General features: G+C 64.1%; 2 protein-coding genes across 4 annotated transcripts; one reads left to right on the top strand and one right to left on the bottom strand.

The window, feature by feature from the left end:
* The first annotated feature begins 201 nt into the window (after nt 1-201).
* Nucleotides 202-5,648, top strand: HK3 (hexokinase 3). The gene is made up of 19 exons (XM_064725350.1): nt 202-477; nt 603-755; nt 875-911; nt 989-1,151; nt 1,446-1,594; nt 1,753-1,884; nt 1,992-2,268; nt 2,347-2,530; nt 2,700-2,855; nt 2,959-3,192; nt 3,281-3,585; nt 3,663-3,802; nt 3,952-4,071; nt 4,157-4,252; nt 4,375-4,474; nt 4,597-4,780; nt 4,853-5,008; nt 5,146-5,379; nt 5,507-5,648. The coding sequence occupies exons 1-19, from the start codon at nt 380-382 to the stop codon at nt 5,646-5,648; spliced, it is 3,060 nt and encodes a 1,019-aa protein (XP_064581420.1). The 5' UTR covers nt 202-379.
* Nucleotides 5,649-5,742: 94 nt separating this feature from the next.
* UNC5A (unc-5 netrin receptor A) lies at nt 5,743-18,487 on the bottom strand. 3 transcript variants are annotated; one of them, XM_064725352.1, is made up of 16 exons: nt 18,358-18,487; nt 10,411-10,632; nt 10,128-10,271; nt 9,950-10,053; nt 9,658-9,838; nt 9,377-9,544; nt 9,025-9,189; nt 8,751-8,939; nt 8,036-8,335; nt 7,857-7,944; nt 7,609-7,777; nt 7,304-7,537; nt 7,059-7,208; nt 6,799-6,963; nt 6,540-6,715; nt 5,743-6,332 (listed from the first exon to the last, which is right to left on the bottom strand). In XM_064725352.1, exons 1-16 carry the CDS (start codon nt 18,470-18,472, stop codon nt 6,173-6,175), a joined length of 2,730 nt encoding a protein of 909 aa, XP_064581422.1. In that variant the 5' UTR covers nt 18,473-18,487; the 3' UTR covers nt 5,743-6,172. The 3 variants fall into 3 exon arrangements, with proteins under 3 accessions (XP_064581422.1, XP_064581421.1, XP_064581423.1); XM_064725351.1 differs by lacking the exon at nt 18,358-18,487 and having other exon boundaries at nt 10,411-12,976; XM_064725353.1 differs by lacking the exons at nt 9,377-9,544; nt 18,358-18,487 and having other exon boundaries at nt 10,411-12,978.
* Between the last annotated feature and the right edge of the window lie 8,770 nt (nt 18,488-27,257).

Below are 27,257 nucleotides of genomic sequence, written 5' to 3' on the forward strand. Positions count from 1 at the left end.
TTTAAACGGCGCTGCCGCGCGGCCGGGAGCGCGGAGCGGGGAGCGGCCCCTCACGAGGGTGGGGCCCGGAGCGGTGCCGCCCATTGGCCGCGGCGGGGCCGGCTCGCGGCGGGCCGACCAATGGCGAACCTGGGCGCGGCTGTTGCCAGGGGGACGGCGGCGGCAACGGCCCCGCTTTCGCCGGCACGGGTGCCGGCCCCATAACGGCCCCTCAGAGCGGCCGCGGCCACCGCCGGCCCCGCACGCCGCCCCGGCCACCACCGGGCCCTACACCGGCCCCGGCCACCATCGGCCCCTACACCGGCCCCGGCCACCGCCGGCCCCGGCCCCACACCGGCTCCAAACACCGGCCCCCACCATCGGCCCCTGCCTCGCCACCATGGGCAGTCGCAGCACCCGGCCCACATCCCAAAATGGCCGGCCCGGCGGGGCGGATAGAGCAGACCAAGGCCTGGGCGCGCACGAGCAGGACAGCCGGTACGTGGGCCGGTCAGCGGCTCCTGCCCTGCGGAGACCGCTGTGGGGCCCGGGAGGGGCCGCTAGGTTCCCCGGATCCCTCAGGCTGTTGCAGGGGACAAACATCAGCCCCTGGCCTCTTGCAGGTCGTGGGGACCCTCTGCTTCCTCCGCCCCCACGCTCAGCCATATGACCGTGACGGGGCAGAGCCTTCTCCTCCACGACCGCAGAGGCAGTGGGAAGGTACCGCACAAGGACGACCATATGGACCCCTCAATGGTCATGGACATAGACAGCAGGTGGGAGCAGAGCTGGGTACAGGCCCCCCAGCCCCACTGTGTGCCTGGGCAAGGGCAGGCATTTGTCCTGTCCTGCAGACCAGAGCTCAGTGGGTGACATGCCACCTCCCTCCATGCAGGTCAGGGGGCAATCCTGATAGTTCCCACAGCACACCGGTAAGGCCTGTCCCTGCTCCTGTTGTAAGTTCCCTGCTCTTAGTTTCTGCACCTCTGCCATAATGCACCATCCCCAGATACAACGAGCCCTGCGATCACTCAGCATCCCACTGGAGAGGCTGCATGTTATGAAGGGCCACATGATACAGGACATGTGCAAGGGGCTGAGCCGCCAGACACACGCACAGGCCAAAGTGCGGATGCTGCCCACCTACATCTGCTCCACTCCCAACGGCACGGGTAAGGCAGCCCAGCCTGAGGATGAACTGTTCTGCTACCGGCAACCCTGCACACCTCACTGGAGTTGACCTGGGAATGCTGGGAGGGGTAAACCACTCTTGGATGAGTTATAGGGTCCATAAGCTTCTCTGCCACTCCCCAGTGCAGGGGCAGTAGCCAGAAGCTTGTTCCCTTGGCCCCTCTGAGAGTCTCAGGCTCTCAGGATCTTCCTCCCTGGGTCAGTGACTGTTCCTGGGACAGGGCAAGGAGCAGATTTTGGGAGATCTGCCTGACACTGTCTCTGTTTCCCCATAGAGAAGGGCAACTTTCTGGTGGTGGAGCTGTGCCAGACCCAGGTTCGGACCTTGCTGGTGACCCTCTACGGAGATGGAAACTTGAGTCCTCAAATGATGTACAAGATCTACGAGCTGCCAGAGGGCATCACACGGGGCGAGGGGGAAGCGGTATGAGGAGGCCATGGCGAAGGGTGGCTGGTGCTGGGCTGCCCAGCATCACGGAGGCTCAGCAGGGCACCGGGCTGGTGTTGGAGCTCAAGGCTGCCTTTCACACCCTGGGTACTGAGCAAAGCAAGCAGCCCTTACCCCCAGTCATAACTTTGCAGCTCTTTAACTTCATTGCACAATGCGTGACCCAGTTCCTGTCTGAGACCACCAGCCCTGACACCGACTCTGAGCAATGCCTCCCCTTGGGCTTTGTGTTCCCCTTCAGTTGCCGACAGACACAGCTGAACAAGGTGAGGGGCAGAGCCCTGCCCCAGGCTGTGACCACAGCACAGCAGCAGTGGGGAAAGGAACCCTCCTGGGGCCAGAGGTCAATGGCTCTGCCACATTTTCTCCACAGGCAGAACTCCTCTCCTGGTCCAAGGGCTTCAACTGCAGTGGTGTGGTGGGGAAGGACGTGGTGGAAATGCTGCAGACAGCCATCGATAAGCACGCTGGGCCAGATAAGGAGGGGGAGGCCAGTGGGGGAGGCGGTTGGTTTAAGAGCAGGAAATCTTCTCAGTCTGCTCCTAGCCCGTCCCGCCATGTGGAAGTTGTTGCCCTGATGAATGACACTGTGGGCACCATGATGACCTGCAGCATGGAGGGGAGAGCCTGTGAGGTCGCCATGGTTGCAGGTGAGAGATGGGCACTGCACATGTGTGGTGGTGCTGCTGGGGGGGCCGTGCTGGTGCTCAGCCCCATCACTCCTGCAGACAAGGGCTCCAACTGTTGCTTCATGGCCGAGGCATACCTGGTGGAAACAACAGAGGAGACCAGCGGGCGGATGTGTGTCAACACTGAGTGGGGCTGCTTTGGGGATGATGGCACCCTGAAAGACCTCGTCACACCCTTCGATCAAGCTGTGGATGAGGAATCTTCCAACCCTGGGGAAAAGAGGTGCTATTTCTCCCACAGAAAAGACAGGCTCCCTATCTATCCCTGAGCATGTCAGGCCCCACCAAGAGGAGCACTCATTCCCCTGCAATGCTCCTGGGTGCTCCTAAAGGGCCAAGAGGTGCTGCTAGGGAGGCATGACTGACTCCCATGTGGACTCAAACTCACACAGGTTTGAGAAGATGGTGGGCACCCTATACCTGGGGGAGATTGTCAGGCATGTGCTGATTGCCCTGACTGCTGAGAAAGCTATGTTCACTGGGACTGATGCTGCTGTCCTGAAGGAGAAGGGAGTGTTCACAATGCAACATCTTCTGGACATTGTCAAGTGAGTGTCTGAGGACCAGGAGCTGCCGGGGGTGGGAGGATGGGGGGTGATGGATGGGTGTTCCTGCCTGCAGGTTGCTGCAAGGCTGTGATCTGCCTTCTAGCAACGACGACAGCATAACTGAAGTGAAGAGGATTCTGGAGGCGCTGGGGCTGCAGCCCAGCGAGCGGGATTGCGGCCGGATGCAGCAGATCTGCCGGGCAGTGATGGGGCGTGCTGCCACATTCCACGCCACTGGGCTGGCTGCCATCCTCAGCTACATGTGCCAGACCCGGAATTTGGAGTCGCTGATGGTCAATGTGGGGGTGGAAGGAGAATTGTTCGCGGGCTACTCCAGGTGATGAGGAACACAGGGCTCCCAGTAGGGTGCTACCCCAGTGGGATGCCTCACACCCAGCCCATGCTATCCTCTTCATCCTGGGCAGGTTTGAGGAGATCGTGATGAGTGTGTCAAGGCTACTGGCCCCTGAATGCATGGCCACCATCCTGGCCTCGAGAGATGGCTCTGGGCGGGGGGCAGCCATGGTGACAGCAGTGGCTTTGCGCCTGGCAGCCCAGCGCCGTGCAGTGAATGAGGTGCTGGGCCCGCTGCGGCTCAGCCGCGATGACCTGGTGAAAGTCCAGACACTGATGAGGCAGGAGATGGATCGGGGCCTGGGTAAGGAGACCAATCCCAGTGCCTCTGTCCGCATGCTGCCCACCTACGTTACTCACACACCTGATGGCACTGGTAAGGAACGGGGACACTGGCAGTGGGGTGCTGAGGAGGCTGTGGCCCTGCTAATGCACTGTGCTGGCTCCCCACAGAGAAAGGTGACTTCCTGGCGCTGGACCTGGGGGGAACCAATTTCCGTGTGCTGGTGGTACGCATTGCAGAGGCTGGCATCACCATGGCCAGCGAGATCTACGTCATCCCAGTTGGTGTCATGCAGGGCAGTGGCGAGGAGGTGAGACTGAGGACCTGTGACCCAGTGGCTGGGGCGAGGGTGTGGGCATTGCCTCCCTACTTGCTCTCCATGGGGCCATGATGGGGCTGGGAGAGGCCCCCCAGCATTGCCCCAGCCTAGGCCATGCTCACCATGCTCACTCTCCACAGCTTTTCGACCACATCATCGACTGCATCATAGACTTCCAGACGAAGCAGAACCTGGTGGCACAGATGCTGCCTCTTGGCTTCACCTTCTCTTTCCCCTGCCAGCAAGTGGGCCTGGATAAGGTGAGGGGGTGGCTCCAGCACCAGGATGGTGGGAAGGACCCCAGGATGTGTGCTGCCCTGGCTCCTGATCTGGCCACTGTTGCAGGCATTGCTGCTGACCTGGACCAAAGGCTTCAGCGCCACAGGCTGCGTCGGACAGGATGTTGTCCAGCTGCTGCGGGAGGCTGCCAAGCGCAAACGGGTAGGGAATGTCTGGTGGCCTGTCCCTGTCTTCTGGGTAGGGGGACCTGCATCCAGACAGTGTCCGCCCCAGGAAGTGTCTGGATGCCACTAGATCACGTGTCTCCATCTCCTATTTGGCAGCACTTAGGGATGCAGGTGGTGGCTCTGGTCAACGACACAGTGGGAACCATGATGGCCTGTGGTTATGATGATCCCAAATGTGAAATCGGCCTCATTGTGGGTGAGAAGCATCTCTGCATCCAGGAAGTTCCCCTTCTCCTCACCACCCCTCTACCCCCCATGGCATGGCCACATGCCTCTACCAGACCTGCTATGGGGGTGACACCAGCATGGGGCCTGCAGGGACAGGGACCAATGCCTGTTACATGGAGGAGATGAAGAACGTGGGCACTGTGGAGGGGGACCAGGGCCGCATGTGCATCAACATGGAGTGGGGGGCCTTTGGGGACAACGGCTGCCTAGACCATCTCTTCACCCACTTCGACCTGGTGGTGGATGAAACCACCATCAACCCGGGCAAGCAGAGGTGGGTGAGGGCCCTGGGGCAGAGGGGGTGGGAGCGGGTGGCTGTGCCTAGCTGAGGCTGTGCCTTGGATAGGTTTGAGAAGCTCATCAGCGGCATGTACCTGGGTGAGATCGTGCGTCAGATCCTGGTGGTAATGACAGAGAAAGAGCTCTTGTTCCAAGGGAAACCCTGCCCCAAACTCCAGACCAAGGACATCTTCAAGACCAAATTCCTCTCTACCATTGAGCTGTGAGTGTTGGGTTCCTATGGGTTCCCTCAACCCAGGGTGGGGGTATCAGAACACCAGGTGAGGAGCCAGGCTACATGATGTGGCACAGACGGGGTGATGGGGACTCTGCTGCTAACAATGGCATTGATCTGGACAGCGATGGGCTGGCCCTGCGGCAGATCCGGACCATCCTGAACGAACTGGAGCTCGATGCCACCTTTGAGGACTGCGTGCTGATGCGGGAGGTGTGCCAGACCGTGTCCCTGCGCGCGGCCCAGCTCTGCGCTGCTGGCTTGGCTGCTGTGGTGGAGAAGATGCGGGAGAGCCGAGGCGTGGACCAACTGTCTGTCACTGTTGGGGTGGATGGCACCTTGTACAAGCTGCACCCATGGTGAGTGGGGCCAGGGGCGGCAGGCACCCATGGGGCATCCTTGCCCTATGAAGAGGTTTGTGGTGGGAGGTATGGTGTGCATAGGGTGGGAGCATCAGTCCTCACCCTCCCTTTCCATCCTGCCTAGCTTTTCCAACAACCTCCAGATGACACTGAAGGACCTGGCACCCAAGTGTAATGTGACCTTCATGCTGTCAGAGGATGGCTCAGGGAAAGGGGCCGCGCTCGTAGCAGCTGTGGCCGATCGCGCTGCCAAAGCCAAGGAATAGTCACCATTCCAATAAAGCTCTCTGGTCTGCATCTCCAGCTTCTGGGGGGATCATGAGGGGTGTGGGGCAGCGCATGGCCGGGGACAGCCCCACATAGCAATATATATCGAATTTATTTACATTCACGTCCGGCAGACCCCCCGCCCGCGGCACCGCTATGTACATAAGGCCAAGTGTAAATACTTGAATGCACTTAATACAGAATTAAAAAAACGGGCTTTACACAACACGGCACGGGGCCCGGGGCCGCCTGGCCCCACACGCAGACACCACGACGGCACCGCACGCACGACGCACACCCTGTGCCCCCCCAGTCCCCCACCATGGGGCTCTGGGACCCCAGGGCTGGGCTGAGTCCCGATGCCACAGTGCTGGAGGGGCCTGACTGCCATGGGGCAGGGGCATCCTGCCCTCCCAAGGGGGCCAGGTAGCCCTCCTCGTGCGCTGTGGGGCAGTAGGAGCCTGGTGGGCCAGCCAGGGCCCCCCTTAGCCCCATGGTGGTGGTCCCCTGGGACCCACCATGCTCAGCACTCAGCCTCCGAGAAGAGGGCACCGTCCTGCTTGCCGACCTCGGCCACGGCGGCAGCCAGCTGGGAGAGGTTGCCATTGGGGAAGTGCCGTGCTTCCCACAAGTTGAGGATCATGGCTGTAGGGCTGGCCTTCGAGGCGAAGAAGCTGAGATGGCTGGAAGCGGACAGAAGGACCATGTCAGGGCACAGGGATGGCTCCACATCCCATTATCAGCCCCGTGCTAGCCTCACCTTGTTCAGCAGCCCTTTCCTGGGATCCCACAGCATTCCAGCATCCATCCATAGGTGCAGGATGAGGCCAGAACCCCTGCCCCCATCCAGCATACCACCCATGCCCAGCACTGTCCTCAGTCTGCATTACCTGTCAAGGTTGAGCTTTTGTGCCAGTGTCCTCCAGTCAGCTCCCCGTGTGCCCGGCGGGTCCAGGCTGCTGATGATCTTTTGGCGGATGAGGAAGGGGATCTTGAAGGCACTGGGGCCCACCAGAGCCGGCGTGCCCACCTCGTCGGGGACCAGCCAGTCTGAAAACCTTGTGTCCTAGGGGAGAGCATGAGCAGGGAGGGAAGGGGATGTGAGGCAATGCTATGGCCACCCCAAGGATGGCCCAGTCCTGCCCTCACCTTGGCGATGTTGAAGTTGACGGTGAAGCTCTGCCCGTCTCCCTCCACCTGCCAGACCCAGATCTTGCAGGCCAGCTCACAGGTGCTGGTGCTCAGGCGCTCCAGGGTGAAGGTGCAGTGCAGGAAGGGCTGCAGCCCGCTCCAGATGTGGTAGAAGGGGATCTCCTGCAGTGGGGTGACAGAGCTGGGGGGTGTCAGAGTTGCAGGGACACCTCCCTACACCTCTATCCAGATCCCCACACACCGGCCAGACTCCTCACCTGGTAGCTGGCGAGCAGCTTGCTCTTCCAGAGGGAGCTGGGCATATCGTGGATGGAGAGGCGCAGGTTGTGGTAGCTGTCCTTGAAGTGCAGCACCCGGGGGGCTCCGATCAGCTGCCCTCCCAGCTGCTTCTCCAGCTGGATCACCTCCTGCCAGCACAAGCAGCGGTCAGGCAGGAGATGCCGCACACCAGGAGCGCAGCTCTCGCTCCAAGCCGGGATGGGCAGGTTGGGGACCCCGGTACCTTGAGGACGTCCTGGGTGTCACTGAGGCAGTAGACACGGATGTTGTACTCGAGCGAGGGGCAGGCGGCCGGCGCGAACAGGACCAGCTTGAGGCGCTTGGAGGCTGCCATGCTGAGGGACTCCCCGACCAGGGCAAAGCGCCCCAGCTGCTCCGTGAACACGTAGCAAGCCTGCGCTTCCAGCTGGCAGTAGTACAGCTCTGTGCACGGCTCAGCGCCCAGCTGCAGCACGTCCTACCGGGCACAGATGCACCTCAGCCCTGGCTGTCCCTCCTCCATCCCTGAAACCCCTCGCCCCTGCTCACCTCCCACGTGCCCTCGCACGACTGCTTCTTCAGCCGGATGCTCCAGTTCTCAGCACTGGCTTCCACGCAGTGCCCCATGGCCAGGATGGCGGGGCGGGTGAGGAGGACCCCGGGGGGGCCACAGCTGACAATGGGGCTCAGCAGCGTCTGGCAGCCAGCCAGGGGCAGCCTGGGGCAGCGATGGGGGCAGCTGAGTGAGGACAGAACCCCATCCAACAGCCCCGTGCCCCAGCAGCCCCAGCACCTACCTCACCTCCTCCTGCTTGTGCAGAGTCAGGTAGACCTCATAGATCTTCCCCCGTGGGATGGCATCGGGTGGGATGAGCAGGCTGATCCCTGGGTGGGAGTGGGGGTGCAGGCAGGGGGTGAGCCCCATGAGGAGCCTGCCTGGCCTGGGCAGTGCTCTGGAACCCCCACCCCGCTGTACCTGTGTTGGGGATCATGAGCCTTCCCCCCAGGAAGTTGAAGGTGCCATAGGCCATGTTGTTGGTGCCGCGGGGCAGGGAGCGGAAGTAGCTCTGCGTGGAGAGCCGCGCCACGAAGTCGGCACCCTCGGCGGCGGGCGAGCTGTGGTGCAGCGTGTGCCGTCCAGCACCCAGCGGGCTCAGCAGGTGCCCGTTGGGCAGCTGCAGCTTGGCAGGGCCGTCCTGGCGTGGGCAGAGCGAGCCCTGGTAGGTCATGGTGGTGGTGCTGAGGTCTGGCTGGATGGTGAGCAGGCTGGGGTTGTCTGCAGCACAGAGCAAGCGACTGTGGTGTCAGGGCAAGGAGGAAACAGGGGGTTCCCAGCAATGGTACATGGGCACAATCCGATTGAGAGGGCATGGGGCACACAGTCTCTGCCCCATAGTGAGGACCCTGTAGGGCACAGTCACCACCCCTGGGGATCTGACCCTATGTGGCATAGAGCACTGATCCCACAGTCAGGGACTCTAAGATGCAGAGTTCCTGTCCTTAGGTCAGGGATCCCATAAGGGAAAGAATCAGCTCAAGACCAGGGACTCCACAGGGCACAGACCCCCACCTGTAGGCACCCTGAAGCAGACAGCCCCTGCCCAGAGACCCCCTGGCAGGTATGGCCACCTGCAGGTGCAAAGGACACCATGTCCCAGTGTGGGTGCACTGTCCCTGCAGCACTCACTCACCAGCCTTGCTGGGTTTGATGCTGACGGGCTGGAAGCCGGCGGTGAGGATGGAGGAATCAGCCACATCAGCATCCAGGCCCCCCTTCTTGCGGCAGTACACCAGCACCCCCACCAGCAGCAGCAGCACCAGGCACACGGCCACGGCCACCAGCCCCACGTACAGCGCTACGTCCTCTGCGCCGGGGGCAGCTGTGTGGGGCAGGGCATCAGCACACATGGTCAGTCCCCGGTCCCCTCTGCCAGGAGACAACCCTGCCATCCCCGCCGTGCTCACCGTGGGTGCAGAGCTCAGAGGTGCAGTTACGGGTGTCCAGCTCGGGGCCGTGGCAATCCCGGCCTCCGTTACGCGGCGCTGGCTCTGAGCACTCGCGGCTGCGCCAGTGGGTGCATTCGGCCCCGCACTCCGACCATTTGCTCCACTCCGACCAGGCACCGTCCACTGCAGGCACAGCCTGGGGTCAGCACCTGCTGCCACCCCCCTTCCCTGCCCCGGGGCTGGCAGAGACGGACACACAGGGGAATTGGAGGACAAGACACCTGGTGGGGACGGGGACTGCAATGGGCGCAGTGGGGAGTGCAGCATCGGCACGGCGGGGCGGTGGCGGTGCCCCGAGCAGGGCAGGTACCTGGGCAGAGGGTGGTGCAAGCGGTTTTCTGCACGTTTTGGCCCTCACAGAAAGCACCCCCATTGAGGGGTGTGGGGTTGGTGCACGTCCGGCTCCGCTTCTGCCAGCCCCGTCCACAGCTGGTGCTGCAGCCTGACCACTGCGTCCACGTCGACCAGCCGCCGTTCACTGGGTGGAGAGGGACCCGTCAGCGCCCTGCCGCTAAGGGGACGCAGGGAGGGACAGGACAGGGAGAGTGACACCAGGGCAGCATGGTGGGGACTGGCGTGCAGGGGCCATACCGTAGACAGTGATGGCAGCGGAGGCGCTGCGGCGACGGGCCACGATGTTTTTGGCCACGCAGGTGTAGTTGGCGGTGTCGGCCAGGCGGGCCTGACGCAGCACCAGGCTGTGCTCTGGGGTCACGTAGACGTTGGCATCCAGTTCTGGGTCCACCAGCTCCTCGTTGCGGAGCCACTCCACCTGTAGGGCACAGGGGTGTCACTGGGTGCCTGTCTGGGATCACACACATCATCGCCCTGGGTGAGGGGTAACCCCAGCCACAGCCTGTCCTGCCCAGCTGCAGGCACCCACCTCGGCCGGGGGGATGCCCTCGGGAGGGCGGCATGGCAGCACGATGCCCTGCTCAATGGAGACCTCCCTGGCTGTTGGCTCCTGCTCAAAGTTCTTGCGCAGATCTGGGGAGGCACAGGGGTGAGATGGGGGGCTGGGGCCGGTGCCCCAAGCTGTCCAGACACCCACAGACACTCACAGGCGATGCGCACGAAGGCCTTCTGGCTCTTGGTGGTGCCGGAGGAGCTCCAGGCCACGCACTGGCACCAGTACTCCTCCAGCCCAAAGATCTTCTCCACTTGCTGACGGGTGACCTCGATGCGCACTTCCATCACTGGCAGCCCTGGGACCGGACAGTGGCACGTCACACTGGCATGCTGGGAGCTGTCCCCGATGTCCCAGCCCCAGGCAAGCCCTTCCAAGAGTGGCACATGTGGCTCCCCAGGAGTGGGGCTGGCACCGCCGCTCCCGCTGGCGCTCACCAGTGCTGCGGTCGGTGCTGTGCTGCGTGACGTGGTCACCTTGGTGCACCCACTCGCCATTGCACTTGAAGTAGATCTGCGTGGCAGGGGTGGCACGGCAGGCCAGGCTCACTGCCTTGTTCTTCACAATGTAGACATCCTCCGGCTCCAGCTGGAAGTGTGGCAGCAGGTCCGAGGATGCGCCAGACGCCGGGTTGGCCACGGTCGCGCTTTGCTGAGCACCTGTGGGGAGATGGGGCTCGGCCACCTCCACGTGCCCTGGCTGGGACATCACCCACACCAGCACAGCCACGTGCCAGTGGCCCTGTGCCTCCCCAGTGTCCCTTCCACCAGCAGTGCGGCAGCCCTGTCCCACCCTGCCATCCATCAGGGAAAGCAGCCACGCAGTGGCTGTGCCCGCTGAACCCTTGCCGATCCCTCATGTCCACACTTAGCACTAATGAAAAGGAAATGTAGTGTGACCAACAAGGGCCATCGCTCACGCCTCCGGGGCGCCTGCCACCCCCTTCTCCAGCACGCTGTGAGGCACTGACCAGGGGCCACATCCTGTCCTGCTGCACCCCAGAGTGGCACAGGGATGCTGGACAAGTAATGGTGACAGAGCAGGGTGGCACAGCAGTGCGTCCTGTCCTGTGCCACTCACACCCATATGGCACATGGGGGCTGGCTGTCCCCTGGGTGGTGAGGATGGCTCAGTGCTGGACACACATGCCCCCATGGGGACAGCAGTGCTGGGGACACAACACATGGCACAGTCCTACGATATCCACATCCCTCAACCCAGATAAGGCCAGGTGTCTCTTCTCCCCCCACCCCGCCGGTGCCTGCTGTGGAAAGAGTTAATAAACCAGGGCCCTAAATAAGCATTTGATTAACAAACGATAAAATAGCGATTGTGTCACTGAATGAAGCTGTAATTGCTGCTGCTAATTGGCTGGTTAGGATTTAATAAGCAATTAAATGGGATGGAATGCGCAGTAATTAAGTACCTTCGTTTGGCAACCACCAGCCACTCCCCATGTGCCCGTGGGACCCCACTGCCTGTGCCCACCCCGGCTGGCTCCCGCCCGGCACAGCCTCCTGTGTGACGGGAACGGGAGGGACACAGGGGCCCCTTGGGCCCTGCCTGAGCCCCCAGGGCGGCTCCAGGCCCTGCCGCTGCCCCCGGCCGGCTCAGGCCCCTCGGAGCCGGACAGCGGGTGCCGACGAGGCCGCCGCGATGCCCGCCGGGACGGGCAAGGTGCGGCAGCTAATTTACGCGGGGAAGATAAACGGCGACCATAACGCGCCGGTTATTACCCCATCAGCACTTTTACAATGTCACTGGCAATTAATTTAATTAAAACTCCTGTCGGGGATATACAGGCATTTCATATTTCACCGCTTTAACGACCCCCCCAGCCGCAGCCTGGGGCCGGCCCGGGGGTCACGGCACGGACAGGCGCTGCGGAGCCCGGTGCTGCGGAGCCCGGTGCTGTCCCTGCCGCATCACCCGCCGCTGTGCCTGCTGCTCGGGCACCCCGGGTGCCCACACTGCGCTGCCCGTGCTGGCATGTGGGCTCCGGGTAAATAAACCCAATTTATTTATGAAATGCCATGTTTGCTGCTGCACAGCGTCGCGGCTGCCTCCCGCCCGGCAGACGCGCCGGGTGAACTGTGCTGCGGGACCGGCTTTTTAATCACACGTGAAATGAGTACAGCGATTGCCGAGCTGCGTGTCTATCCATCACGGCTGAGTGCAGGGGCGCAGGGAGCCTGGGACCAGCGGCAAGGCGAGGAGGAGGCAGGATGGGGATGGAGCCCCTGCAGCTGCCCACCCAAGCGGGGTGCTGGGCGCATTGTGGGCAGGGCGGGGGGAGCATGGGCAGCAAACAGAGCTGGGGATGTGCAGTGAGCAGCAGAGGCAGGATGCTGCCCAGCCTGGATGTTTGGCAGCTGAGCACTGTGCCAGGCTCTGTGCTGTGCTGTGGGCATGGATGGAGCAATGTGGCACAGCCGGGAGCCCTGTGAGGGAGCAGGGGAGCTATGATCTGGGTGCCCCATGCACCACAGACACACCCTCATGATGCGTACCCTACACACCGTGGGCACTACGAGCCCCCCACGCACCCTGTGACCATCCCGTGGACCATGGCCACCCACGCATCACAGTTATCCAAACACCTCGGGGATCTCATGCACGGTGGATGCATGTCACACACTCTGTGGGCACCTCACATCCCCACGCCCTCCAGCCCCCTCCATGCGCTGTGGGCCCCTCCACACCACAGCCATTCCCCACAGCGTGGGCATCTCCCACGGCACAGACGCTCCCCCAGCACGGGCTCCCTGCACCCCACGGCTGGCCCGCTCTCTGCAGCCCCTCCGTGCCCTGTGGGTCCCCCCCAGCCCTGGGTGGGTGCGGGCTCAGCGTGGGCGCCCCGTGGGCAGCGGCCCCCACGTGGCGCGTGCCGGCTCCCGCATCCGCCTCGCGCTCACCTGCCGCTGCGTTGCCATGGAAACAGGCGAGATGCTTATGTCACCTTGGCAAAGGGAACCGGGGAACTTCGGCGGGGACGGCGGGGAACGAGCGGGCGGGGTGGGGAGGGGGGCCCTGGGTTCCACCCGCCCCCCGCCCCTCCCTCACCGTGGCCGGGCACAGCCTCGGCCGCTCTCCCCGCAGCCAAAGCAGAGACTGGGAGCACGGTTTGCTCCAGCGCCGATAAATCTCAGCCTGCAAAGTCGGTGCATTAAGCAGGGCTTTCATATCAATTATCCCCCCAACACGTGGGCTAACGAGCGGTGCCTGATGGAGGGGAAGGGTGGTGGGCTGGGGAACAAGTCTGCGACAGCCAGCTCAGGGTGCAGAGGGGATGGGGACACCCCGCTGTGAGCTCTGGCACCCACCCCTGCTTTGTCACAGCACTGCGGGACTCCCAGCTGCTCCTGCCCCCCATGTACAAAGCTCCCCCTGCTCTCTGCCACCCCAGGTGGTCACACAGCCTCCCCCCAGCAGCAGTAACACCAGGTGTACTGGTGTTACTGGTCAAGGAGAGACCGTAGGACACCACACTGCCCATTTTGGGGGTGGGGGGGCACTGATGAGACACACCAGGCTCCCATGGGTGCCCCAGTATGGTCCCTCTGCTCCTCCAGGGGCTGACCCTGCCTGGGTGACGGTGCCAAAGCCCCCAGCAGTGCCGGGAGCAGCCTGGTGGGTGCCTCCGTGCCTGCCGCGGGGAGACACTGAGAAGGTCAGCGTGCTCTTGGTGAGGAGAGGCTGCGGCAGCGCCAGCCCCGGCACCGGCACGGCCGCTGGGTGCCCACGGGCACAGCTGCCCCTGCCAGGGAGCCACAGCTGCCCCTGCAATGGAGCAGGCGGCTGCCTGCAGTGGGACAGTGGCACGGCTCTGCCTGAGCACTGCTGCCCACATCAGCCACCCCCGATGGAGCATCCCACCCCATCGTCCCTGTGCCCCCACGCCCTGCGTGCTCCCCTGCCTGCTGCTGCCACTCTGGGGCCTCAATGCCAGCCCCTGCCTGCAGCCCTGTGCCCCTCCGCGGACCTCCCGAATCCCCCTGGGCTTTGCAGCCGCAGATTCACTCCCAGCTGGTGCCCCATCCATCGAGTCGTGCCAGGCCTGGCACACCATTAACATGAAAGATTTCCTTGCACTTTGCTGGCGCTCAGCCTTCGCCCCAGCATCAGGTAATTAAAGCCATAATTGCTGTTGATTGCTCCGGCCTTAACGAGGGAAGGGTGGGCATCAGGGGGAGGGCAGAGGGTGCCCAGCTGTTCCCAGGGGAGCCTGGGGGTGCCAGCCCTGCACGCAGGAGTCCCCGTCGCTGGCACTTTGCTCTCTGCAGGGTGCAGAGAAGGGAACTGGCACAACTCACCACAATCAAAAAGCTCGTCTGAGGCTTTGAGCTGGGAACCGTCCTGCTGGGAGAGGCTGGCTCTGAGCGTGATCAGCTGCTGCTGTCTCTGGGAGACCCCCCAGGCGAGGGCCACAGCACTGCCCAGCAGTGCCCAGCTGCTCTGAGCCTCACCCGGGGCATCAGGACATCGGCAAACACCTCCCTCACACCCACCCCTCACAGCCCCACAGCAACGCCAGGCGGGTGCCGGTGCCAGCCCGGGCTGGGCAGAGCGCCAGCAGGGTCGGATGCCAGTGCTGGGCAGCAGGACCTGGCTCCTGGCCAGCCTGGCGCGTGCTGAGCACTGGGCACGATGGGCACACGATGCCAACGCTACCTCCATGCTCCAATGGGCACCGTGTCCCGGGCGTGCCCCCTCCACCCTGGACCATGTCCCCACGAGCTGGCCGCTGTCCGGGCCCCTCGGGCGTGTGGCCCCCGTGTGCCAGCCCCGGGGCCGGGGGAAGGCTGGATGGGGGTGCCCGTCTCCCGGTGAGCTCCTGGCAGCGTCTGGGCGCTGATGAAGCGAGTGCTAGTTGTGAATGAATTAGGCGGGTTTGCATGACAATGGAGCTGCCTAATTAGGGATTTGAGCTGATACTGCTCTCCCCATTACATGCAATTAGCATGTGCCAGGGCGGGCAGGGCTCCCAGCGCCCGCCCGGGGCTGCCCGCCCTGGCTGTGCCCGCACATGACCCCGCTGCACCATGCCCAGGGGCTGAGGACAATGGTGCCAGTGCCACCAAAGACAGCCGGACCTGGCAGCCCCTCCCCAGCGACCACCTCTGCCTGCTTGAGGGCTAAACCAGCTCCGGGACCCAGTGTTGGGTGTTCTGCCCCAGGCACACACAGAGCCCGAGAGGGGACACGTTCCCACCAGCTCTGGGAAGCTGAAGGGCCCCACAGAGCCCAGACCCTCTGTGCTGTGCCAGCAGCACAGCAGACCTGCCAGCCCCTCTCAGCAGCACGGCATGGGGAAGGGGTCCCGTGCTCAGTGGAGGATGAGGGGGTCCCCCAGCCCAGCTGAGGACACAAGGCTGGCCCATTGCAACATGCAGGAACTGTCTCTGGGGTCTCGATCCCGGGAAGCCGAGTGGGTTTCCTGGCTCTCCTTTAACTGACAATGGGAAGCAAAAGCTCTGCCAAGCCCTGGTCCCACCGGGAGGAGTGTCAAGGTCACCCTCAATCCTGCAATCCCACCAGAACGGGCAGGGGACAACAGTCCCAGTGCCAGTGTCCAGCCCCACAGACTCTCCCCTCTCACCCACGGGTGTCACCCAGTGGTGGTGGCAGCCCTGGCACCTCACAACCCTATGGCAGCAAGGGCAGTTTGAGGGACCTGGGACCTGAGAACCCCATCCTGCAGGAGCCCTGGCAGAGCAGGGTCTGGGCGCCCATGGGGAGCAACCTGCCTGACACTGCCCTGGGAGCAGCACCCAAAGAGCAGGCAGATGGCAGAGCCAAGGGGTCCTGGGCAGCTGGGACTGACTGGGTGAGGACAGGGTCCCAGTGTGCCCAGTCTGGAGCCAGCCCACCTCAGCCTTCCCACGGGCAGACATGCAATCCATGCACCAGCGATTGTGCTGACAGACAGAGCAGTGCTGGCACGGAGGGTGCACTCCTGGGCACAGGGAAGGGGGGACAGTGGGACATGCACAGCCCTCAATCCCCATGCCAACATACCTTGGGCACCAGCATCACTAACAGGGTGGTCTGGTGTGCTGCTGGCCACCCGGTGGGCCAGGCTATGAGGAGCCTGCAGTGACTCCGGGGGTGCCCAGCCCCTGGTGGCACCGTCAGCATCCCGGCTCCCTCCCGCAAGCACCTGCCAGGCTCCGCACGCTTTGATGTAGTGCCAGCCCCGCGTGGCACCGAGCCAGAACAAACAGCCCTGGGCAGGCTGCGTCTGCCGCGTGCTCGTGCTGACAGCCGGCACGGCACGGCAGATTCCCGGTGCCCGGCAGATTCCCGGTGCCCAGTGCACTCCAGCCCTGCCCCACTCCAGCCCTGCCCGCCCCACGGAGCCACCCGTGCCCAGCCAGGCACAGGCTGTAGGTGCTGTATGATGCAACGACCTGGGGTGCCAGGTTGTGGGGCATCGAGCTGTGGAGTGCAGGGGTTGGGGGCTGTCTGCTGGATCCTGAGGGTCCCTGGCAGCCTGGGGAAGTCAGCAGCACAACGTGACTCGTGTGCTGTTAAGAGCAGAGTCTGTGGCCCGGCCAGAGGAGCTGGAGCAGGAGCCGCTGTGGGGCTGGGGCAGGAGATGGGCTAGGGCCTGGCACTGGCTGCAGTGATGCCAAGGAGAAGGGTCCGCGATAACAGTGGGCAGCTCTTGGGAAGGACCCTGCTCCCCTGCCCTTGCCCCCCTGCCGGTGCAGCAGCCGAGCAGGGCAGACCCCACCTTGGGAGCTCACCCCTCCCTGCCTCCCATGGGTGACCCCCAGTCCTCGCTGCTGTTCTCACCCTTCCCCTGCGGGCTCCAGGGGATGAGCAGCCCCAGAGCCAGGGACGCTGCTCCACCAGCAGGCAGGGGCCCTTTGCCCGGACACCTGGGTTCGCTGTCCCCAGCCTGTGGCTTGACCAGCCTGGTGAGGGGAGCTGTGCCACGCCACGCCATGCCATGCTGTGCCATGCCTTGCCAGGCTAGAGCAGAGGCCCAGCCTGCCCCGTTTGTGCCAGGCAGTGGCTGTGCAGGTGACTGGGCTCAGTCACACTGTGGCTGGCTGTGAGCTGCCTGCCAGGCGAGAGATGGGGACCAGCACCACACCACACTGCCCGAGCCAGGCTGGCACCTCCGGGCTGCTCACACCTCCTCACAGGGCTGGCATGAGGTGCTCTGGTGCACTCCCTGCCCTTCTGTCCCCCATCTCCATCCATCCTCACAGTTCCCGCGGGTGCTGCGGGGACAGCCGTGTCCGTGCCCAGCTGGGGTTGGGTACCCACAGCACCCTCCGTAGAGAGTCCCCTGCCGCCTAGAGGTGCCCACCCACCGTCTCTGCTGCCGTCTCTGCAGCGTCCCCCTGCAGACGGGGCCATGCTGGGAACGCAGGGTCCCTGGGGATGCCCAGACTGTGGGAGCACGGGGGCTGCAGCCCCTCTGGGCGTCTGCAGCGCCCATCAGCGCACTGAAACCACACCAGGGGACATCTCTGCTGGCGGGTGGGGGGTCAGGGGACCCTCGGGCGCAGAGGGGGGTCCCGTCCCCCCCACGGGACCCCGCAGAGCTCACGTCCAGCCCCGCGCAGCTCCCCGCCCCCAGCCCGGTCCTTTGTCTGCAGCCGCCACTTCCCGTCTGCCGTGACACCTGCGAGCCCCGGGCACCCACCGTGCTCCCGCCCGCCGACCCCACGCACCGGCCGCCGGAGCGACCGAGCCCCGAGGATCCAGGCGGCCGCTCCCGCTCCCGCCGGGTCCTGCCCTGGGGGGCATCGGTCCGTGCTCCGGACCGTCCGCGTCTGCAGCAGCCCCGATACAGTCCCGCATGCTCCCCGCGTCACGACCACCCACGCGCACCCCCGCGGGGTGACGGCACCCTCCGGGCTGTCCCGTCACCGCGGTCCCCGTGTCCCGGCCGAGTGATGGCAGCGGCAGGAACGCCGTGCCAGCGGCGGGGATGCTGTGCAGGGGCAGGGACAGCACGCGTGGGGCAGGTGCGCTGCGGGCACCGCTGCCCGGCGCTGCCAGGGCCCCGGGGGAGCGGGGAACGCCAGAACGCCCCGGTGCGGGCAGCGTGCGGGGCAGCGCCGGCGGGACACGCTCGGGCGAGGGGCGGGGGGCGGCAGTGCCGCCGTGGGGCGGGGGACACATCCCCGTTCCGGGAGGGCGCCCCACCAGCACTCGAACCTCCCGCAGCCAGCGGGCATCCCGCACAGAGAACGAGCGGTCCCCGTCCCCGGGAGGGCTCCGGTGTCCCGCAGGACGCGCACCCGCCGCCGCTCCCCGGGTGACCTTGCCCGGCGCCCAGTCCCGGTGCCGGGTCCCCGCCGCGCCGCCGCTCCCCCCTCCCGCCCAGAGCGCGGTGCCCGCGGGAGGCGGCGGCGGTGACTCACCGGCGGCGGCGAGCAGGGCAGCGGCGAGCAGGGCACCGAGCGGCCCCGGCGCGGCGGCGGCAGCGGCGGCGGCGGCGGCGGGGGGGGCCCGGCGGCGGGGCGGCCGCGCACCCATGGCGCGCCCCGCGGAGCGCTGCGGGCCGAGGGAGCAGGGCGGGCCGCCCTCAGCGGGCCATGGCGCCCCCGCCACCGCCACCGGCCCCGCCGCGGCTGCCGCCCGCCGCCGCGCCGCTCCGCTCCGCCCGGGCGCCGCCAATGCGGGGCGGGAGCGCGGACCCGCCCGCGGAAGGGACGGCGCAACAGCTGGGCGCGCCCCCGCCGCCGCCCCCCGCCCGCAACGCCGGCACCGCTCCCCCCGCTGGCTCCGCACCCCCGCCTCTGCACACACCCGAGCCCGCACGGGGGGTCCGCGCCGTCCCCGAGCGCGGAGCAGCGCGGCGCCCCCGGCTTGCATCCCCCCGGGCACGGCGCATCCCCGGCACGGCGGCACTCCCCTCTCCGGGCCGCCCGCGGGCTCTGCACCCCCCGGGACACCCCCGGGACAGCTCACACCTGCTACGGCTTCATCTCCCCTCCACACCCCACCCTACCCCCAGCCCTGCTGCACCACCGGGTGATGCCCAGGGATGCTCTCCAGCCCAGCCTGGCATCCCCCGGGAAATGTCACAGAGGAGGGACCACAATCTTTGCGGCAGTGTGGGTCACCTGTGGGACCCCCCTTTTCTGCTGGCCTCAAGGTACCCCATGCTCAGCCACACTGGCCTCTCCCAGGGGATGCAGCCGCAGGATGTGGCCCCTTCCCTCTCTGTCCCCTCCGTGCACCCTGCCAAGGTGCCCACGAGCAGCGTTGCTGTCACCAGCGGGCAGCGGCAATGTGGGCAAGGGGCAAAGGTCAGAGGGGGCTGAGGCCGTACTGGGGTGCCCGGGGTGCTCCCCAACCCCTGTGCAGCCAAAGCCTGTGGCAGCTGTGCAGAGCAGCCCTGTCCCCGGCAGCAGGGGCCAGGCAGTGGCTCCCAGCGTCGTGCAGCAATAATTTCATTAGCAGCATCAGGAACAATTAACAACTGCTCTGATGCCTCCAAGAGCTGAAGCGTGTGTGAAGCCAGCGCAGCTCTCCCGGGTGGCACCGGCTGTGTTGTGGCCTCCCTCCACCCCAGCGCAATGCTGGCAGTGCCAGGCAGAGTCGAGCCCACTGCCAGCACCGCTCTGGGACGAGGCCAGAGCCTCTCCCATCACCTCACACCTCCTGGGACCTCTTGTGCCAACGCAGTCCTGGACCAGCCATGCACACAGGTAGGGCAGAGATTGTGGGGTGACACCCGTGGGTGCCCATTTTCATCCCACCATGCTGCCCCAGGCAGATCCACGAGCCCCAGGACATCTGCCTGGACAGTGGTGGGGGCCAGTGGCAGAGGAGCCCCCCAGCCCCTGTGAGCCGAGCTGTGGTGCAGCAATAACAGCCCTCCTTCAGGCTGGCTCGTTATTACTGATGGCATTTGCATGGAAACAGGATGTTTTTACTCCTTGCGGCTCCATCTGCTCCTGCTGAAGTCACCGCTCTGCACATGAGCTCGGGGGGCTGCCATGGGAACGGGGCCGAGCTCCCCGCAGCGCCGGGACCCCCAGCTCGGGCTCCCCCGGTGCCAAAGCCCCAGGCAAGCAGCAGGACAGGGCGAGGTGGGGTGCCCAGTGCAGATGGCACCATCTGAGGTGGACACCCAGCACGGTGCTGCCCTGGGCAGCGCGGTGGGGAGGGGGCTGGGGGTCCCACGTGCGGTGCCAGCCCAGCCCCATCTGCTCCTTGCACCTCTCTGCCGGGATGGCTTCCAGCTCCTGCTCCTGGCACGGCGCCGGCAGTGCCAGCAACAACACTCCCACCCCCTGGGCACCCACTGCATCCTCCCGGCCCCCGTGCCCAGCTGGGGGTGCTGGTGGTGCCCAGCCCAGCCTCAGCTTCTCTCAGCTCCCTCGGTGCCATGCCAAGGCTGTGTGGTGTCACCCTGCATTGTCCCTCCTGTGCTGCGGGCCAGCGTGGCTGGGTCATCAGTGGAGAAGTGGCAGGGTGCACTGACGAATGAATAAACTCTAATTAATACAGATTGAGGAGATCACTTTTAATTCCACTTGCTTTCCCTCTTGCTGAGGAGAAACTGAAGGGATGGATGAGCCAGATCCTGCTCTGCAGCTGCCAGAGCCCTGAGTCCTGCTGCCAAGGGTCAGTGTCTGCCTGGCTCATGCCCGTGGGGGCATCTGGGACCCCTGCCCACCTGCCAGGGTGCTGTGAGGGGCTGCAGCACATGGGGAGCCACGGGAATCAGAGTCTTTGAGAAGGAGATTGCAGAGCCTGGCTGGCCCAGTGCCTCCAACCCCACATGCTCAGCATCTGGGTGTCCTGCAAGCCCCAGGGGGATGCCAGAAACACCGGTCCCACTGGGTGCTGTAAATGGATTATTACTCAGAGTAATTAAGGTGGAATTAAAAATTAATTCTCCTCTCCAGTGTTCCGCGGTCATGGCTCAGCCACGTGCTGCAGCCATTGTGTCAGGGCTTTCTTCTGAAAACGACTGGATTAAGGTGGAGGCGGGGGGAGGGCATCACCTGGTGAGCAGTGGTACGCCCAGGCTCTGTGGGCTGCAGCTGCCAGCTCCCTGGGGATGCCAGCTCCCTGGCACTGCTCACCTCTCACCACAGGCCCCAGGTGCCCCTTTTGCCTGGGCCAGCTGGGGTGAGGCAGCTCCCACCCCCCCGGAGCCTGGCAAGGGCCCTGTGCCCTGCTCGACCTCCTGCCCAGCCCTGGCAGCCACGGGCAAGGCCAGCCCCGAGATTTTCTAAACTCCCATCAAATATTTAAGTAGATATTTGAGCTCATGTATAATGGATCGCCCGTGCGCTGCCTCCCTCTCCATTTGTGGTATTTAAGGAAGGCGAATATTAAACACCATTGTATTAGCAAAACCGCGCCTGCTTAATTGAGTTACAAACAGGGAAGGTGCTGACGGGTAAACAATGCATAATGCAGGGCCCCAGGGCAGCATGTGGCAGCCCTGGCACCGGGCAGGGCTCTGCAGGGCATGGGACAAGAGGGTGCTCCAGCAGCGTGGGCACTGGTGCTGATGGTGCCACTGGCAGAGCCAAAGGTGTGACAAACACGTGTGCTGTGTTACAGACAGGTGACAGCATGGCACAGCACAGCATGGCATGGGACAGCTTGGCACAGCACAGCCTGGCATGGGACAGCTTGGCTTGGCATAACGTGGCACGGTGTGGGACATCCCAGGTGTCATCCTGCACAGGGATGCTCAGAAATGGAGCCAGTAAGAACAACCCCAGCCACACAAGGAGCAGAAAGATTATGAAAATGAAAAGTAAATAAATATGGATGTTGAGGACCTAATTCTGATAAGAGGATTTTCAAAATTAGCCATTTGCAAGAGTAGATTAACGACGCACAGTGCTGGGGGTGGGAAGGGCTCCTTTAGGATGTGCACAAAGCCCATTGGGCACAGCCTGTTCCTTGTAGCCCTGAGCACCCAAAGAGTCACTCCCAGCTTTTTGAGGAGATGGATTTGCTGCTGCTGTGGGGGAAAATGAAGTGGCCAGAAGCACAGCATGGTGCCACTCTGCAAACACAAGCTCTGCAGACACAGTACCAGGGTGCCAGGACTTCACCACAGAGAATCGACATCTGCCAGCACTGGGATGCAGATCCTGGCACCCAGGATGACCCACTCCAAGCATTGCAGTGGGTGCTCAGGATGGAGCTGGTGCTGATGCCCCCCTGGGAGCACTGTGGGTGCTGGGGCAGGGGCACCTCTGTATGCTCTGAGCAGGGGCAGGAGGCTGCTGGGGCTTGGAGAGGCTTTTCGCATCCTCTGGCTGGGATTTTCTATCCAGGCAGCCAAGCAGAAATCTCATTACAGACTGGCACAAAGGCAGTCCCCATCCCTGTCCCCACAGCAGGCTGGGGCAGGCAGGGTGGGCACAGCTGTGAGCAGTGTGAGGTTGTTCTGGGCATGGGCAGCTAGCGGGCTGCAAGTGGCCATTTGCTGTTCCCAGCCATCCTTTGTAGCACTCACCCTGCCCTGGACCAGCCAGTCCCATTCCCAGCCTAAAACAGAGTCCCTACTTTATGGTACAAATGGGTCTGAAGTGGGTACTGGTTCTTTGACAGGTGTGGGGCAAAGCCCCTGTGCTGGCAGGGCACAGTGCAGGCAGCCCAAGCACCCCGTGCCCAGCACTCCCACAGCAGCAGCAGCAGCAGCAGCAGCCAATTAATTATCAGGGCGGTGGGAGAGCAGCCGGCAGAGCTGTGGGGATCGATGGGCGCATCGACCGCCCGGGAAACTCCAGCCCTCCCCGCCAGAGCTGAGGAGCTGGGGCACGCAAGGAGCCTGGCAGCCCCGGCCCCGGGAAGGGGATGGCTGCGGGTGCAGCAGCAGCAGCCCCCTGTGAGGGCACACCGGGGTGCACAGGGCCGGGAGGGGAAGGACAGGCAGTGCCACGTGCCCTGTGTCCCCGCAGCCTCGGGGCTGCCACCTGCTCCCCTGTGAACCGGGAGAGCGGCTGCTCCCCGTGGTGGTGCTGATGTTCGGATGTGTCTGTGCCGAGGGAGGTCAGGGTGGTCCCTCGGAGCTGGTGGCATCCACTGGGGGAGCTGAGGAACAGGGGGGAGGGCAGGGCCAGTACCAGACTCTCAGGGACAGCACGGACACGATGTCTCCTGGAGATGAAGGCTCTGTGGGCACGTGCAGCCATCTGGGGGGCACCCAGGCCGTGATAACGCACCCCAAAGGGGTGGTGGCACTGTCTGCACAGCCCCGTGCTGCAGAAGTGCCTGCAGGTTTGTGGCCACAGCTCCCGTCCCTGTCCCCATCCCACCCGCCCGCTCCCCCCGCCCGCCGCTGCCGAGCGAGCAGTGCCAGCCCGTCCCTGCGGGGAAGGAGAGTGCTCAGCCGTGTTCGGAGCCCGCTATCCACCCAGATGAGAAGTGACAGCAAAGGACCCTTCTCAGGTACAGGCTCCCTGAGGCGCAGGGCAGGAGATTCTGTCCCCGTCTTTGCCTCTTCTGCTGCTGGCACTGGGGACGGCCCTGCAGGCATTTAACCCCTTCCCCACCGCGCAGCTGCAGCTGGAGGGCAGCAGCAGCCCTGCAGCAGCAGTGCCTGTCCCAGGCTGCAAGAAACAGGAAGGAGTACCAGAGCCCGAGTGGGGGAGCAAGAACCAGAGGTGCAGCCCCTGTGCTGTGCCCCGCTGTGTCCTGCCAGCCCTGCCCATGCCCACGGGCCCCTCGCCTCCCGCATCTCCCGCACCGCTGCTGTCTCTGCCGGGAGGTTGTCATGGGAACGGTGTGCTGTAGGTACCCCTCACCCTGGGTACCCCTCCTTGCACGCCATGGTGATTCCGAATGGAGGGTGGGCACAGCCTGTGCCCTTCCAGGGCCTGGCAGGGAGGGCACGGGGAGCTCCAGCCCAGGAATGCAGGGGGATGTGGGTGGCAGCCAGGGACAGAGGTCCCCTGTGTACCCACAGCTCTCCTGCAAGGTGCAGAGTGCCCTGGGCCCTGGCTGGGTGACGGGGCAGGCAGGTGGGCTCAGGCACTGCGGGAACAGCGTGGCACAGCCTCAGTGCTGGCAGCCACGCTGCCTGCCCACTCCCACGGTGAGCCAGCGCTGCCTGTTCCTCCCCAGCCCACGCGCCCTGCACGGAGCCAGCAGCTCCTTCCCCAGTTTTCTGGGGGATTTTAACCCTGCAGCACTCACTGCTTGCAGGAATGGGTGCCTGCACCAGAGGTGTGCTAGGGGCAGGATCTGTCCTTGCTGCCAGAGCTGGTGGCTCAGGGAGAAGCTGGACTGGCAGTGCCTGGCCATGGCTGCATGCCAGCTGCTGGCAAGGTGACCCAGCATGGGCACCCAGCACCACTGACCCACAACTCCTGCATGGAAAGGGGGACACAGGACACCATCCCTGCAGCAGCACAGTCCATCCCATTGCTGCTGTGCCCCACAGCAGCCCCAGCCCCACATCCCCCACCCCTCTTGTGCCATGTGGGTCCCTTGACCTGCACCTCCCATCCCCACCAGACCCCACAGCACTCCTGCCCCCCATCCCTGTCCTTGCAGCCCCTCTGTCTGCCCTGCCTCCCACCCCCACCTCCAGCCCTGCCGCATGTCTGCTGCCATCTGCCTCTCCCTTTTGATTAGTATTAATTTTTAATTATTATTATTGACAGGGCTGCCAGCTCGGCTGCCAGCTGGGACAGCTGCCCAGCATGAGATAGGCCGGGGGCAGCCCTGGCACTGCTGTACTCCCTGTGTGGCTCCTGGCAACTGCTGTCCCCACCCAGGGGGTGACTTTGTGCCCCCCAGCACCCTCTGGCCCTCAGACAGGGGCTGTGGGGTGCAAAAGTTGAGGATGAAGGTCACTGTGTCCCCAAAGGGCAGGCTCTGGGTGGGCACTGCCAGCCCCCCAGCCTGCCTGGGCTGCAGGGCTGATGGGAACCCATAAAGCCATGGAGATAAATGGCTCCTATTATTTTTCCAATCAAAAGAAATCCCACTGTGGCTACATGAGAATGGTGATGAACCACGGCACTGCAGCAGCCTCTGCACCCCCCCCGCCCCAGCTGACCTTGGCCTTGTGACGTGATGGGCCAAGGGCACCCCATGGGCACAACGTCCTTGCTGGGCTATGGGGACGAGGACAGCCTGGCTGCAGGGTGCCCTGGAGGGGCAGTGACAGGGCCGTGTGACACAGAGCAGTAGGCTGAAGGGACAGAGGGGCAGACAACCCTTCCCTCTCACACACTGGTGCTGTCACTGCTGGGGAGGGGCATTAATGGTGCATTTCAGGGGGTCTCTGCAGTCCCTCCTCCAGTTTCAGCTTTGCCAGCCACACGTGTGGCTCTGCCTGTCTCTCATTCTGGGGGGATTGGAGTGGGGGCGGCTGGGGTAGTGCTGTGACCCCACTTCAGGCAGGGACCGCTCCGCAGGCAGGGCAGGACGGACAGAGAGACACCGCACCGCAGGCAGGGCAGGCTGCCATCCCCGGCGCGCCGGAGCCGCCAAGGCCGGGCGAGCGGCACCATCGCGTGGCGAGGCTCCGGCGGTACAGGCAGCGCCGTGCCCGTGTGGGACCGGCGGGCAAGGCGGGCACAGCCACCCCTGAGCCCGGCTGGCAGCACCCCCAGTGTGGGGTGCTACCCCCCGTAATGCATCCCCTCATCCCAGTCCTGCCACCAGCAGCATCCCCAGTTTGGGGTGCTACCCTCCATCCTGCATCCCCGTCCTGCTGCCCCCATACTCCATTCCCTCATCCCAGTCCTGCTGCCTGCAGCACCCCCAGTTTGGAGTGCTACCCTCCATCCTGCATCCCCTCATCCCAGTCCTGCACTAGTTTGGGGTGCTATCCCCCCCATACTCCATCCCCTCATCCCAGTCCTGCTGCCTGCAGACCTCCGCAGCCCCGTGCCCCTGCTGGGGAGGGCAGTGCTGTGCTGTTGCCCTTGCACAGAGAAATGACCCAAAGCCATCACACGATGCAAGGACACAGGGACATGGCCTGACACGCTACCTGTCAGGGATGAGCCCCTGTCTTCAGTCTCTAGCATCATCCTCTGCCTGGAACAGGAGCAATATTGGGTGTGGAGGGCCCTGCACTGCCCTGGGGGAGCTGCAAGGCTGATGTTCCTGGAGAAAGGCAGCTGAGTCCCAGGGACACAGCCCTCTGCAGCCATGGCAGCTGCAGGGCTCAGCAAGCTCAACCCCACAGGCTGCACTGCAGGCAGGCCAGACCCTGGGTGACACAGCCACAGCAGCTGCCTGTCAAGCTGTGAGCAGACAGGTCACAACCAGCTCAAAGAGCAGAGAGTGGTCAATACCTCATGCTCTGCAGGACAGCTCTCTGCAGAGCCTGTCTGCAGGCACTGAGCCATCACAGCAGGGACAAGCAGCCCTGGCTCTGGGCTGATGAGGTGGCACTGTTAAGGACATGTGGCCCTGGACCAGGTGCAGCCCTGGGCTGAGATGGAGCCTGGGTGCTGCTGGGGAGAATGGAGGATATCCTGGATGAGAGCAGAACTGCAGCTGCACTGTCAGGGGGTGAGCAGACAGCTCCCCCTCTGGAATCTGACTAGGCAGGGCAGCACAGATACAACAATCAAACACACAAAAGATTAAAGGACAGAGTGTGGGGTGGGGCTGGAAGAGAGTATGGGAGGCCAGGAGCAACAGAAGGGGCAGCAGAAGACATGGGCCATGGAAAGGAGGAGTCAGAAAAGTCCCAGGGCTCAAAGGACCGAGGTTGTGAACCTGCAGGTCTGGCACCAAAAAAATCTTGGGAAGGAAATGAGCTTCATAGCACCTGTGCTGTGAGTGTCTGTGGGAGGGGATGCAGCATGGGGACCATGCTGTGCTGCAGCCCAACACCCACCCTGCAGGGACACTGCCAGCCCTCAGACGGTAAACTGATCTTCCTGAGAAGGCAGAGCCATGTCCCACACATGTGCAGGGACTTAGGGGAAAAGTGGACCAGCTCCCCAGGCTGAGCTGACCCAGATGAGCTGGGCCTCACTGGTCCCTCCCATGCCCAGGCTTTCAGGGCAGCGAGCTGTGCCCATGCCTTGGCCAGGGGAGGACAGGGCCTTCTGGCAGCTATCCAGGGCCCCCCAAAACACTGGAAACACCCCCATAGCCTCAGGGAGAGGGGCACTGGTCCCAGGCTCTAAGGTAGGTGAGGGGACATGTGCAGTGTCCCAAGCCCACCACAATGCTAGGTCTGTGCTCCTGGTCCTGCTAACCCAGAATGTGCCAGGATTTGCCATAACATCATGTCCCTCCCAGGAAATGTCCCCAACAAATAGGGGCCACCCCAAGTTGCCAGGAGCCCTGGAGACACAGACCATGC

The sequence above is a fragment of the Zonotrichia leucophrys genome, chromosome 13, assembly GCF_028769735.1.
Source record: "Zonotrichia leucophrys gambelii isolate GWCS_2022_RI chromosome 13, RI_Zleu_2.0, whole genome shotgun sequence".
Classification (NCBI taxonomy): domain Eukaryota; kingdom Metazoa; phylum Chordata; class Aves; order Passeriformes; family Passerellidae; genus Zonotrichia; species Zonotrichia leucophrys.

Coding starts and splice junctions, on each gene's coding strand:
- UNC5A (XM_064725351.1), bottom strand. CDS start 10,777: ATGGATGGCAGGGTGGGACAGGGCTGCCGCACTGCTGGTGGAAGGGAC. Junction 8,336..8,750: donor CATCAAACCCAGCAAGGCTG/GTGAGTGAGTGC, acceptor TCTGTGCTGCAG/ACAACCCCAGCCTGCTCACC. Junction 6,964..7,058: donor AGCTGCTCGCCAGCTACCAG/GTGAGGAGTCTG, acceptor ACCCCACTGCAG/GAGATCCCCTTCTACCACAT.
- HK3 (XM_064725350.1), top strand. CDS start 380: ATGGGCAGTCGCAGCACCCGGCCCACATCCCAAAATGGCCGGCCCGGC. Junction 756..874: donor GTCATGGACATAGACAGCAG/GTGGGAGCAGAG, acceptor CCCTCCATGCAG/GTCAGGGGGCAATCCTGATA. Junction 1,595..1,752: donor CACGGGGCGAGGGGGAAGCG/GTATGAGGAGGC, acceptor ATAACTTTGCAG/CTCTTTAACTTCATTGCACA.